Raw genomic sequence first — 12,500 nt, forward strand, 5'->3', positions numbered from 1 at the left:
TTAAAATTTACTTTACTATTCCTCTTGCTGTTTGAAGATCATCATTACCCTAATCTGTCATGTCAACAATATTAACACTCCTAAAAACCTCTCCTAAGAAATGACTACACCATACCATCTTTTCAATTTTGGGGTAAAGGCTCTCGAACGTCTCGATATACTGGTCAATCTTCTCATCGTCTTCACCGGTTATCCTATCTGAGTCAGAATGGCCGTTGAGCTGCATCTTTTTCGTCGGAGGCTTGATGGCATCCTCGTCATCATCATCTGAAACCACAAGCCGCGCTCTCTTGACAGGCTGTGGGATTGAGAGAAGAAAAATAATCAATGAGACTAACAAGAAGACAAGGTGGAGCCTACTGGTTGTACCTATTTCAAGAGGTTTATTAGGATAGGGGTTGGTCTGCTTATGTTAGGTCAAATCATATCAGATCTGGTCTTATCTTTAGTCACTCCTTAATCCTCTAGTCACTCCTTCATCACCTTAACAATAAGAGGTTTATTAGGATAGGGGTTGGTCTGCTTATGTTAGGTCAAATCATATCAGATCAGGTCTTATCTCTAGTCACTCCTTAATCCTCACACTTGTTCTTGCACCCTCTCCTGCCCCCCAATCGATCCTTCTCCAGCCATACTAGGATACACTAGGCTAGTTTAGGCAAGGCTGAGCACTCTCAGGACACACCCAACTAGCTGGCTTCTCATGGAGGTCCTTCTAAAACACACAGAAAATATCAACACACCCTCACCTTGACACGGATAACCATGCCATCCTGACTGTCTTGGTCCTGATCCTGCGACACGCTAGAGGCAGACTTGCTAGGCGAGAGGCTGTTGATAAGTACTTTCATGGGCACTCCTCCCAGGGGGTTGTCGGAGGAGGTAGGGGGTCCATCCTCATCGTCCGTTTCCGCCTCATAGTCCTTCTGATCTGGGCTTGGAGGCTGGACAAACAGCGGCTTTGAGAGACGAATCGGCGCCTTCTTCTCCTCCACTAGTCTGCAGGCGGTCGAGGTAGATGAAGAGGAAGGAGGGGAGGAGGAGGTACCATTCGACACTTCCATGCCTTTGACTGTCTTCCGCTGAAGCACCGGACTGGTTTGTTCTGAGGTATCTGGGAGGAAATAGAACAAATTTATACATCAACCTATTGATATCATGGTGTTGAAGAGTGCTATCTAAATACTAAAACAAAAACAAAGACCACACTGATAGCATGAATATTATTACTACTACTACTACTACTATTACTACTACTACTACTACTACTACTACTACTACTACAATAATAATAATAATAACTATGTTGATGATGATAATAATAATAGTCATAATAATAATAACAATCATCATATTCATCTTAATAATAATTGATAACAATAACAAATACAAAAGTAATAATAATAATAATAATAATAATAATAATAATAATAATAATAATAATAATAATAATAATAATAGTAATAATAATAATGATATAATAATAATAATAATAATAATAATAATAATAATAATAATAATAATGATATAATAATAATAATAATAATAACAATAATAATAACAATAATAATAATAATAATAATAATGATAATGACAATGATAGTGATAATAAGAATAAGAATAACATAGATTATAGTGATACAACAATAACACACAATAATCAAAATAATAATTAAAAAAAAATAATTACATTGAAAATTAAAGGCAAACAAAAGACAAAGCCAATACAACATCCCAAAAAGAGGAGACGCTCTCCGGCAATTACCTCTTTCGCAACTGTTATCTAACTCGTCATCACTGTCCCTGATAACGGTTTTTGACGAATATTTGGCGTCCGGATTGGATAATGAGGTAGTTGTGTGGACAGAGATGGTGGTCGAAGGCTTCTTCACCAGAGTCTTCGTCTTAATGATCTGGGGCCCTGCATCCCCTGCTGCTGGGCTGTCGAGGCTCTTGTTGTGGACCAGGCGAGACTTTAATACTGGGCTCGTCGACTTTGGAGCTAGGGGGAAGAGACGAGTTGCTCTTGTAAGGACATATAGAGACTTTTGCTTGCCTTGGTATGGCATTAACAAGCAAACAGGTTCCTGGTAGTACATACATAAGTAACAATAATGAACTCTCCTTTATTAATGTTGATTTTTCCTTTCTTAATTAATCCATGTGAAAAGATCTATCTCAATCACTCTCTATCACTCACTTTCTCTCTCTCTCTCTCTCTTTCTCTTTCTCTTTCTCTCTCTTTCCCTTTCTCCTCACTCACTCACTCACTCACTCACTCACTCACACACTCACACTCACTCACTCACTCACACACAAACACATTCACTCACTCACTCACATATACACACATTCACTCACTCACTCACTCACTCACACACACACACACACACACACACACACACACACACACACACACACACACACTCACTCACTCACTCACTCACTCACTCACTCACTCACTCACTCACTCTCACTCTCACCACTCACCTCACTCACCGTCTCACTCTCGACTCTCACTCTCACTCTCACTCTACACACCACTCTCACACTCACACTCACTCACTCTCACTCTCACTCACTCACTCACTCACATCTCACTCACTTCACACACACACTACACTCACACCCACACACACACACACAACACTCACCCCCCACACACACACCACTCTACTCACTACTTCTCCACTCTCACCACTCACTCAACCTCACTCATTCACTCAAACACACACACACAACACACACCACACACACACATCACACAACACACACACACACCACAACACACACACAGCGGACTCCCACAACCAAACACAACACACTCCGACTCAACGTTCCACACGTTCACTGTCACCTCACACCGGTCATTTCACTCACACACACACTTAACTACTATCATCAATCACACACACACACTACACTCTACACACCACACACATCACAACTACCAACACACACACTACACACACACACAACACCTCACACACACATCACACCACATCACTCAACTCACGTCACTCCAATCACACCCTAACACACTTACTCACTGTCACTCAACTCACAACACTCTACTACACACACACACACTGACACTCTCACACAACACACACACAAACATACACACACACACACACAGCTAACACAGGATTGATCACACACTACACTCACACACACACACACACCCGACAACTCACTCACTCACACACTGCAAATCACTCACTACACTCACACACTCACTTACATTACAACCACTCAGCTCACTTCACACACTCACACTCACATCACTCACTCACACACTAACACAATAACACACTCACACGTACACGCACACACACACACACTCACACACACAACACTTAACACACATCATACAAACACACACACACACCACATCATTACACACACACACACACACACTACACTCACATCACACACTCACATCACACAACACTTCACTCACTCACTTTAACCTTACACACTCAACCGGTCACACACTCACTCAACTCACTTTCAAACTCACTCACTCCTCACATACTCCACACACACAAGTCACACAAACACACATTACACACACACAGACACACACATCACTCACATCTACAACAACTAAAACACCTCAACGTCACTTCTCACTTACAACACACTTCAGCTAACAACACCTGCTCACACACACACACAACACTACACACACAGCACAACACACAACACACACACACACACACACACACAGCACACACAACAACACACACATACACACACACGTCACCTCACAATCACGCACCACACTTAACTAGTCACACACATGTCAATCACTCTCACACACACCTCACCTCACTTAACACAGCTCACTCACTTAACATACTCACTCACTCACAGGTCAGCTAACACACCTCACTCCACTCACACATGCACACACACACACAAAACACACACACGACACCACACACACACACATACACACCACCACACACACCACACAACTCACACACACACACACAGCATCCACAACTCACACGATCACACACACATACGACTCACTCACAACACTCTCACTCACTCAAACGCTCACGTTTACTAACCACACAGCGACGCTCACGAACACACTCACTCACACACACCCACTCCACTCACTCACTCAGTCACACACACTACACACACTCACACAACAACATCTCACATACATCAGGCAGACTCAATTACACCACACCTACACACGACACACAGCACACACACACACACCCAAACACACCACACTCACTCACTCACAACACACACACAACTCAAACACTACACATCACCTCACTCACGTCAATCTCAACACACACACTAACACACTCACTCACTCACTCACTCACATCACTCACACTTTTCGCACTCCCTCGCAAGAGTTCGCACTCGGCTGGCGCTCACGATCTAACGCTGCGCCTCTCCGTCAGACGCTCGCACATCCTCATGTCTTACTCACACACTGCATACGAACTCACCTCTGCACTCAATGTGTCTCGTAGTCGTGTCATAGCAGTTTTACGTGCAAATACTCACGAAGGCGCGCCTACTCACTCCAAGCCTCAAAATCTGTGAATATATGACATTACGTCTAGTTTTTTTACCAGTTTTGCAATCTATGGGCTAGGGAATTTGTTCTGACTATGGGGCTAGGGATGTAACTAGGGGTGGGACATATGCATTATGGCATAACGGACTGATGGGGGTGATTCATTTAGCATGGGCTGGATCTGGTGGTGGGTGGTCTGGTAGCGGAGCAAGGGTTCTGAAGATGGAGCTATGTGGGAGGGAGGTGGCGAGGTGGCATTTGGATTGACTGGTGCTGGGGGTGGGTGTGTGGGGGGATAGGGCGGGGGGGGCAGAGGAGAGTGTTGGGGCTAGGGGTGAGTTGTTGGGATTAAGGTTTACGTTGGGGTTAGGGGGGCTAGCGGGTTTGGTGGGGGGTGGGGTGCTAGGTTAGGCGAGAGCGCCACAAGCGAAGAGAGGGAAGAAGGAAGGACGGCCGGCACGGACGACAGCCGTCAGGAGCAAGCAGGCTGACGGCAGGCCGGAAGGAAGGCCGGAAGGAAGGACGGCAAGGACAGGCAGGCAGGACAGGAGGCCAGGCCGGCAGGCGGTGGGTAGGTGGGTCGGCGGAGGCAAGTGGGGGAGGGAGGGAAGTGAGGGCGGCCGAGCCAGGTGACGGGAGGCCCGTGCGGGCGCGGTCGTGGTCAGACGGCCAGACTGGCCGCTGACCAGCACGCGTGGACGCCGGCCCGCTGCGCGTCCGCCCCGCCGTCCGGCGCACGCCCGCTGGGCCGAACGACACAGAACAGCCCCCGCCCGACAACGCCACGCCCCGGAACCGACACCCGCCACGAAAAGCAAAAGTAACGAACAGCACACGCCCGCAACAGCCCAGGCCCACGGACCGCCAACGGACAGGCACGGCACGGCCGGACCGCTCCCAAACCCGCCCAGCGACGGCGCGGGACAGTGCGCCGGCGCCGGCACGGGCGCGGGAGCCGGGACACGGCCGCAGAGGGGAGCCGCCAAGGCCGGGCGCCGGCCCCGGCCAGGGCGCCGGCCGGCACGGGCGCCGGCCCAGGGAAGGGCGCAGGCCAAGGAGGAGGAAAGCCCGAGAAGGAAACGGAAGGAGGGCCCGCCAGCGCCGGCCCCGGCGGAGGCACGCCAGCGCCGGACAAGGCGGCAGGACCGACAGCGCCGGCCACAGGCGGCGGCACGCCAGCGCCGGCCAGGAGGCGGCCAAGCCACGAGAGGCCGCGGGGCCAGCCGGAGCACGGCCCAGGAGGCGGCCCGCACCGAGACGGACCAAGGCGGAGGACCCGCCCAGCGCGGCACCGGGCCGGCCCGAACGCGCCGGCTCAAGGAGGCAGGAAAGACAGAGACGGAACGGGCAGGCGGAGACAGGACAGGCACAGGCGGCGGAAAGAAAGAGACGGAAAAGGGGGGAGGCAAGAAAGGACGGAACAGGAGGCGGCCCGCACGAGACGGCCACGGAGGGAGGACACAGAAGGCGCAGGCAACGGAGGAGGCCAGAACCAGAGACTGAAAAGCGGATGGAGCCGCGCGGCGCCGGCCACTGCAGGCGGACGGCAAGCGACAGGCCACGGCGGATGAAAGACTAGAAGACGGAAAAAGAGGCAGGCAGCAAGAGAAGGCAAAGGAGGGCGGACAGCACAGAGCGGACCCGGCGGCGGTCCGCCCGCGCGGACAGGCGGAGGCCCGCACGCGCACGGCAACCGGCGGCAGGCCCGACAGAGAAGGCAGGCGGAGGACAAGAAGGCGCCGGACCAGGAGGGGGCAGCCGGAGCCGGACCCGGAGGCCGGCCCGCCCGCGACGGACAGGCGGAGGAAGAAAGAGAAGGAAAAGGAGGAGGAGAAAGAGACGGAGACAGCCCCGGCGGCGGACGGCCAGCGCCTGACACTGAGGCGGCCGCAGAGACGGAAAAGGGAGGAGGCAACACACGCGCAGGCCGGAAGGCGTACCTCCAAGCGCGGAGCCGGCAACGGCGGCGGACACCGGAGGAGGACGGCCAGCGCCGGCAACGGCGGGCGGCCATCCGCTCACGGCCCACGGAGGCGGACGCCAGCGCCGGCCCCGGCGGAGGCCCGCCCTCGCACGGAACCGGGCGGCGGCCGCCCGCGCCGGCCACGGCGGAGGCAGGAAACGGGGCCGGAGCCGGCGTCGGCGGAACGCCCCGGGCCCGGGCCGGAGCGGAGAAGGCGAAGGAGAACACGAAAGGTCAGAAGGAGAAGGAGCCAAGCCAGAGCAGGAGGGCGGCAAGCCAGCGAAGGCCGAAGGCGCCACACGAAAGAGAAGGAAAAGCGAGCAAGTCCGCGCAGGCCTACGGGCGCCCCGCAAGAGAAGGCCAACGGGCGCCCCGCCCGAGCTGGAAAAGGCGCCCCGACCCGCGCCGGAACCGGAGACACAAGAAGCGAAGGACACCGGCGACGCAATGCTCCTCGCAGCGCCGCGCCGGCGCCGGCGAAGGCCCCGGCCGAGGCCGGGCCAAGCCGGCCCCGGCCGGCGCCGGGAAAAGGCGGCCGCCGGGCCCGACGGAACGGCGGCGCCGGTACCCCGGCGGCACCGGCACGGCGCCGGAAAGCCGGAACAGGAACGGGAAAGGGAAACAGCAGGACCCTGCCGGCGCCGGGCCCAGCCGGGACACCGACGGCCCGGGAAGGCAGACGGCCACGGCTCCGGGCCGGGCCAGGCCGGACGACGGGCCCGACCTGCCCTGCCGGATCCGGGCCCCGCGGCCGCGGCCGGCGCCGGGCCTCGCCGTCCCCGGCGGCGTCAGGCACAGCCGGCGCCGTGCCCGCCGGCCCCGGACGGCTACGGGCCCCGCCGGTCCCAGGCCGTCCTCTTCCCTGCCGGCAGCCGGGCACCGCCTGCCCCTGCCATTCGCAGGGCCCTCCTCCCGTCCCCGTCCTTCGTGCCGGGGCCGGGCCGGCTCCTTTCCCTCCGGCCCCGTCAGTCGCGGGCCCGGGCTGCTCCTTTCCCCTCCTTCCCCTTCCTTCTCCTTTCCCCTCCTTCCCCTTCCTTCTCCTTTCCCCTCCTTCCCCTTCCTTCTCCTTTCCCCTCCTTCCCCTTCCTTCTCCTTTCCCCTCCTTCCCCTTCCTTCTCCTTTCCCCTCCTTCCCCTCCAATGGACCGGGACTTGGCTTTCCTATATAGGTAATAATTCTCGATGTTATCAGGAATGTTAGATACCGTGTTCCTGCTGCGTAGAAACTTAGATTTGGTGGGGATGGCTCGTCGAGAAGATAACTCTTAACATAGCGAAGGTGGCAGAACACCTCGCCACCTAATTTACGCAGTTTTCCGGCGGAATTTAGTATCGTATTGAATAAGCAATACAAAGAGGATACAATGCGAATAAAGATATCTGGGTGTGTCTAGGTGCAGGTCTTGTGAATACTTTGGTTGTTCCGACCTTAATATTGTAATCGTCACCTCAACTGTCAACCGACATCCTAACCCCACAAACCCATCCTTCTCCTTTCCCTCCTTCCCCTTCCTTCCCCTTTCTTCCTCTCCTTCCCTCCTTCCCTTTCCCCTCTCTTCCCCTCCTTCTCCTTCCTTTCCTTTCCCTCCTCCCCCTCCTTCCCTTTCCCCTCTTCCTTCTCTCCTTTCCTCCTTCCTTCTCCTTCCCCTTCCTTCTCCTTTCCCCTCCTTCCCCTTCCTTCTCCTTTCCCCTCCTTCCCCTTCCTCCTCCTTTCCCTTCCTCCCCTTTCCCTTCCCTCTTCCCCTTCCTTTCCCCCCTCCTCTCCCTTCCCCTTCCTTCTCCTTTCCCCTCTTTCCCCTTCCTTCTCCTTTCCCCTCCTTCCCTTACCTCTCCTTCCCCTTCCCCTTCTCCTTCTCCCCTCCTTCCCCTTCTCCCTTCCCTCTCCTTCCCCTCCCGCTCCTTCCCTCCTTTACTTCTTCCCTCCCACTGCTTCCCTTTCCTATTCTCCGCTCCCTCTCCTTCTCCTTCTCCTTCTCCTTCTCCTTCCCCTTCCCCTTCCCCTTCCCCTTCCCCTTCCCCTCACTCTACTCACCCTCACTCTACTCACCCTCCTCTCCCTCACCCTCACCCTCACCCTCACTCTACTCACCCTCCTCACCCTCACCCTCCTCACTCTCACTCTACTCACCCTCACTCTACTCACCCTCCTCTCCCTCACCCTCACCCTCACCCTCACTCTACTCACCCTCCTCACCCTCACCCTCCTCACTCTCACTCTACTCACCCTCCTCACCCATACCCTCACCCTCACCCTCACCCTCACCCTCACCCTCACCCTCACCCTCACCCTCACTCTCCCCACCCTCCTCACCCTCACTCTCCCCACCCTCACTCTCCCCACCCTCCTCACCCTCACTCTACTCATCCTCCTCACCCATACCCTCACCCTCACCCTCACCCTCACCCTCACCCTCACCCTCACCCTCACCCTCACTCTCCCCACCCTCCTCACCCTCACTCTACTCATCCTCCTCACCCATACCCTCACCCTCACCCTCACCCTCACCCTCACTCTCCCCACCCTCCTCACCCTCACTCTACTCATCCTCCTCACCCATACCCTCACCCTCACCCATACCCTCACCCTCACCCTCACCCTCACCCTCACCCTCACCCTCACCCTCACCCTCACTCTCCCCACCCTCCTCACCCTCACCCTCCTCACCCTCACTCTACTCACCCTCCTCACCCTCACCCTCCTCATCCTCACCCTCACCCTCACTCTCCCCACCCTCCTCACCCTCACTCTCCCCACCCTCACTCTCCCCACCCTCCTCACCCTCACCCTCCTCACCCTCACTCTCCCCACCCTCCTCACCCTCACTCTCCCCACCCTCCTCACCCTCACCCTCCTCACCCTCACTCTCCCCACCCTCCTCACCCTCACCCTCCTCACCCTCACTCTCCCCACCCTCCTCACCCTCACTCTCCCCACCCTCCTCACCCTCACCCTCCTCACCCTCACTCTCCCCACCCTCCTCACCCTCACTCTACTCACCCTGACTCTCCTCACCCTCCTCACCCTCACCCTCCTCACCCTCACTCTCCCCACCCTCCTCACCCTCACCCTCCTCACCCTCACCCTCCTCACTCTCACTCTACTCACCCTCACTCTACTCACCCTCACTCTACTCACCCTCACTCTACTCACCCTCACCCTCACCCTCACTCTCCTCACCCTCACTCTACTCACCCTCCTCATCCTCACCCTCACCCTCACTCTCCCCACCCTCCTCACCCTCACCCTCCTCACCCTCACTCACCCTACTCACTCCCTCACCCTCACCCTCACCCTCCCCACCCTCCTCCCCCTCACCCTCCTCCCCCTCACTCTCCTCACCCTCACCCTCCCCCTCACTCTCCCCCCCCTCCTCACCCTCACCCTCCTCACCCTCACTCTACTCACCCTCCTCACCCTCACCCTCCTCACCCTCACTCTACTCACCCTCACCCTCACTCTACTCACCCTCCTCACCCTCACCCTCACCCTCACTCTACTCACCCTCCTCATCCTCACCCTCACCCTCACTCTCCCCACCCTCCTCACCCTCACCCTCCTCACCCTCACTCTACTCACCCTCACCCTCACCCTCACTCTCCCCACCCTCCTCACCCTCACCCTCCTCACCCTCACTCTACTCACCCTCCTCACCCTCACCCTCCTCACCCTCACTCTACTCACCCTCACCCTCACTCTACTCACCCTCCTCACCCTCACCCTCACCCTCACCCTCCTCACCCTCCTCATCCTCACCCTCACCCTCACTCTCCCCACCCTCCTCACCCTCACTCTCCCCACCCTCACTCTCCCCACCCTCCTCACCCTCACCCTCCTCCCCCCCCCCCCCCCCACCCTCCTCACCCTCACTCTCCCCACCCTCCTCACCCTCACCCTCCTCACCCTCACTCTCCCCACCCTCCTCACCCTCACTCTACTCACCCTGACTCTCCTCACCCTCCTCACCCTCACTCTCCCCACCCTCCTCACCCTCACTCTCCCCACCCTCACTCTCCCCACCCTCCTCACCCTCACCCTCCTCACCCTCACTCTCCCCACCCTCCTCACCCTCACTCTCCCCACCCTCCTCACCCTCACCCTCCTCACCCTCACTCTCCCCACCCTCCTCACCCTGACTCTACTCACCCTCCTCACCCTCACCCTCCTCACCCTCACTCTCCCCACCCTCCTCACCCTCACTCTACTCACCCTCACTCTACTCACCCTCACTCTACTCACCCTCCTCACCCTCACTCTCCCCACCCTCCTCACCCTCACTCTCCCCACCCTCCTCACCCTCACCCTCCTCACCCTCACTCTCCCCACCCTCCTCACCCTCACTCTACTCACCCTGACTCTACTCACCCTCCTCACCCTCACCCTCCTCACCCTCACTCTCCCCACCCTCCTCACCCTCACTCTACTCACCCTGACTCTACTCACCCTCCTCACCCTCACTCTACTCACCCTCACTCTACTCACCCTCACTCTACTCACCCTCACCCTCCTCACCCTCACTCTCCCCACCCTCCTCACCCTCACTCTCCCCACCCTCACTCTCCCCACCCTCCTCACCCTCACTCTACTCATCCTCCTCACTCTCACCCTCCTCACCCTCACTCAACTCACCCTCACTCTACTCACCCTCACCCTCACCCTCACCCTCACCCTCACCTACACCCTCACCCTCACCCACACCCTCACCCTCACCCTCACCCTCACCCTCACCCTCACCCACCCACCCTACCTTCCCTCCATCTCCCTCTCTCTTTCTCTTTACTACCCATCTTTTCTTTTCCTTATTCCTCATGTTTCTCTCCATTATATTACTTACATTCTGTGTCAGTCTTGTTGTCTTTTGCAGGCAATTTTGCATTCTTCTTCCCTTCGTTCCTGAAGTATCTTAGGAGGGACACTGGAAGTAAGCAAAAGTTGAAGAGTGAATAAAAAAAACGAAAAAAATGGATGGCATCCTCAAATTAGTCATCAAATCAATAAACAAAGTAATCATAGTTATCTTATGTATGGTCCAGCTTAACTCCGTATATGGAAGGACATTAATAAAATATCTGGGAGGACAATCACTCTCTTAGATGACTTGTCAAAACATCAATTCAGGACAACATAAACCTGGCGTATTTATAATCATTCACAAGGAAGTGAAAACAGCTATTCTATCAGCATGCTTTTTTTCTTTCATTCATGCCGTATATTTTAATATCAATCTTGGCCCAAATCAAGAGATTATGTCAGGTGATAACGCTTAATAACAGGATAATCAACAGTGATAAAAAAAATCGCACTCGACATCGCTGGCATCAAATAAAAAAATCCACACCATATCGTTTCCTTCACGACTTCTTGCACGGGAGTTTGCAAGCACATTGCCCTCTTGGCATCGGGGCGACCCTTCCGCAACTCTCACTGCTGCAGAAAAACAGCAATTTCTACTTCTTCCTTTTTTGTTCCGTGATAAGGCATTTTTAACTCGGTCCCCTTCCTTTCCTCTCACTTTAATATCCTGCGAGGCAATCCTTTCGCCCCAACAGATCCTCCTGCTCATTTTCCTCTCTCTTGTCTCTCTCACCGCCCCCGACATGCAAAGGACCTCGCACAGTTACGACGTCCAGAGCTCCTATTACCTGCTCCCTCTCCCCTGCGGCGACCGTGCGAGTGAGCTGGTTGCGCTGCTGTTGCTGCTGCTGCTGGCGACTGGAGGACTCGCTGCTTCTTGTGTGAGCCGCGGAGCTCCACCTCCACCACCTTTGGCCACTATTATGATAACTGGCACCCCGAGCGACGCCGAGTTGCACCATGCTCTTTTCCACGCGCCGAGTGATGCCAGCACCCACTGGTATTTCTTCCTCGTTGTAGCATCGATAATGGACAACACGTTCGGACAAGTGAGCGAGTTATGATCGGCCTGGTGTCTGATAAGATAAGGGAGAACGTGCGTGTCTCGATAAAGCGTATTGCAGGGAT

General features: G+C 55.3%; 1 protein-coding gene across 2 annotated transcripts in view; it reads right to left on the minus strand.

The window, feature by feature from the left end:
* Nucleotides 1-12,500, minus strand: part of Etl1 (SWI/SNF-related, matrix-associated actin-dependent regulator of chromatin, subfamily a, containing DEAD/H box 1) — a 35,422-nt gene that overhangs the window by 13,114 nt on the left and 9,808 nt on the right. Inside the window, exons 1-5 of one of the 2 annotated variants that reach the window (XM_086547508.1) lie at nucleotides 12,161-12,300; nucleotides 11,353-11,433; nucleotides 1,766-2,002; nucleotides 750-1,114; nucleotides 116-298 (exon numbers count right to left, since the gene is read on the minus strand). In XM_086547508.1, coding sequence (XP_086403634.1) covers nucleotides 116-298; nucleotides 750-1,064 — 498 coding nt within the window. In that variant the 5' untranslated portion in view covers nucleotides 1,065-1,114; nucleotides 1,766-2,002; nucleotides 11,353-11,433; nucleotides 12,161-12,300. Of the gene's footprint in view, nucleotides 1-115; nucleotides 299-749; nucleotides 1,115-1,765; nucleotides 2,003-11,352; nucleotides 11,434-12,160; nucleotides 12,301-12,500 lie in introns of those variants that run through there. The other variant, XM_086547507.1, reaches the window with a different exon arrangement.

The sequence above is a fragment of the Penaeus japonicus genome, unplaced genomic scaffold (genome assembly GCF_977035675.1).
Source record: "Penaeus japonicus unplaced genomic scaffold, GWHDUDI00000001_assembly GWHDUDI00000019, whole genome shotgun sequence".
Lineage (NCBI taxonomy): Eukaryota > Metazoa > Arthropoda > Malacostraca > Decapoda > Penaeidae > Penaeus > Penaeus japonicus.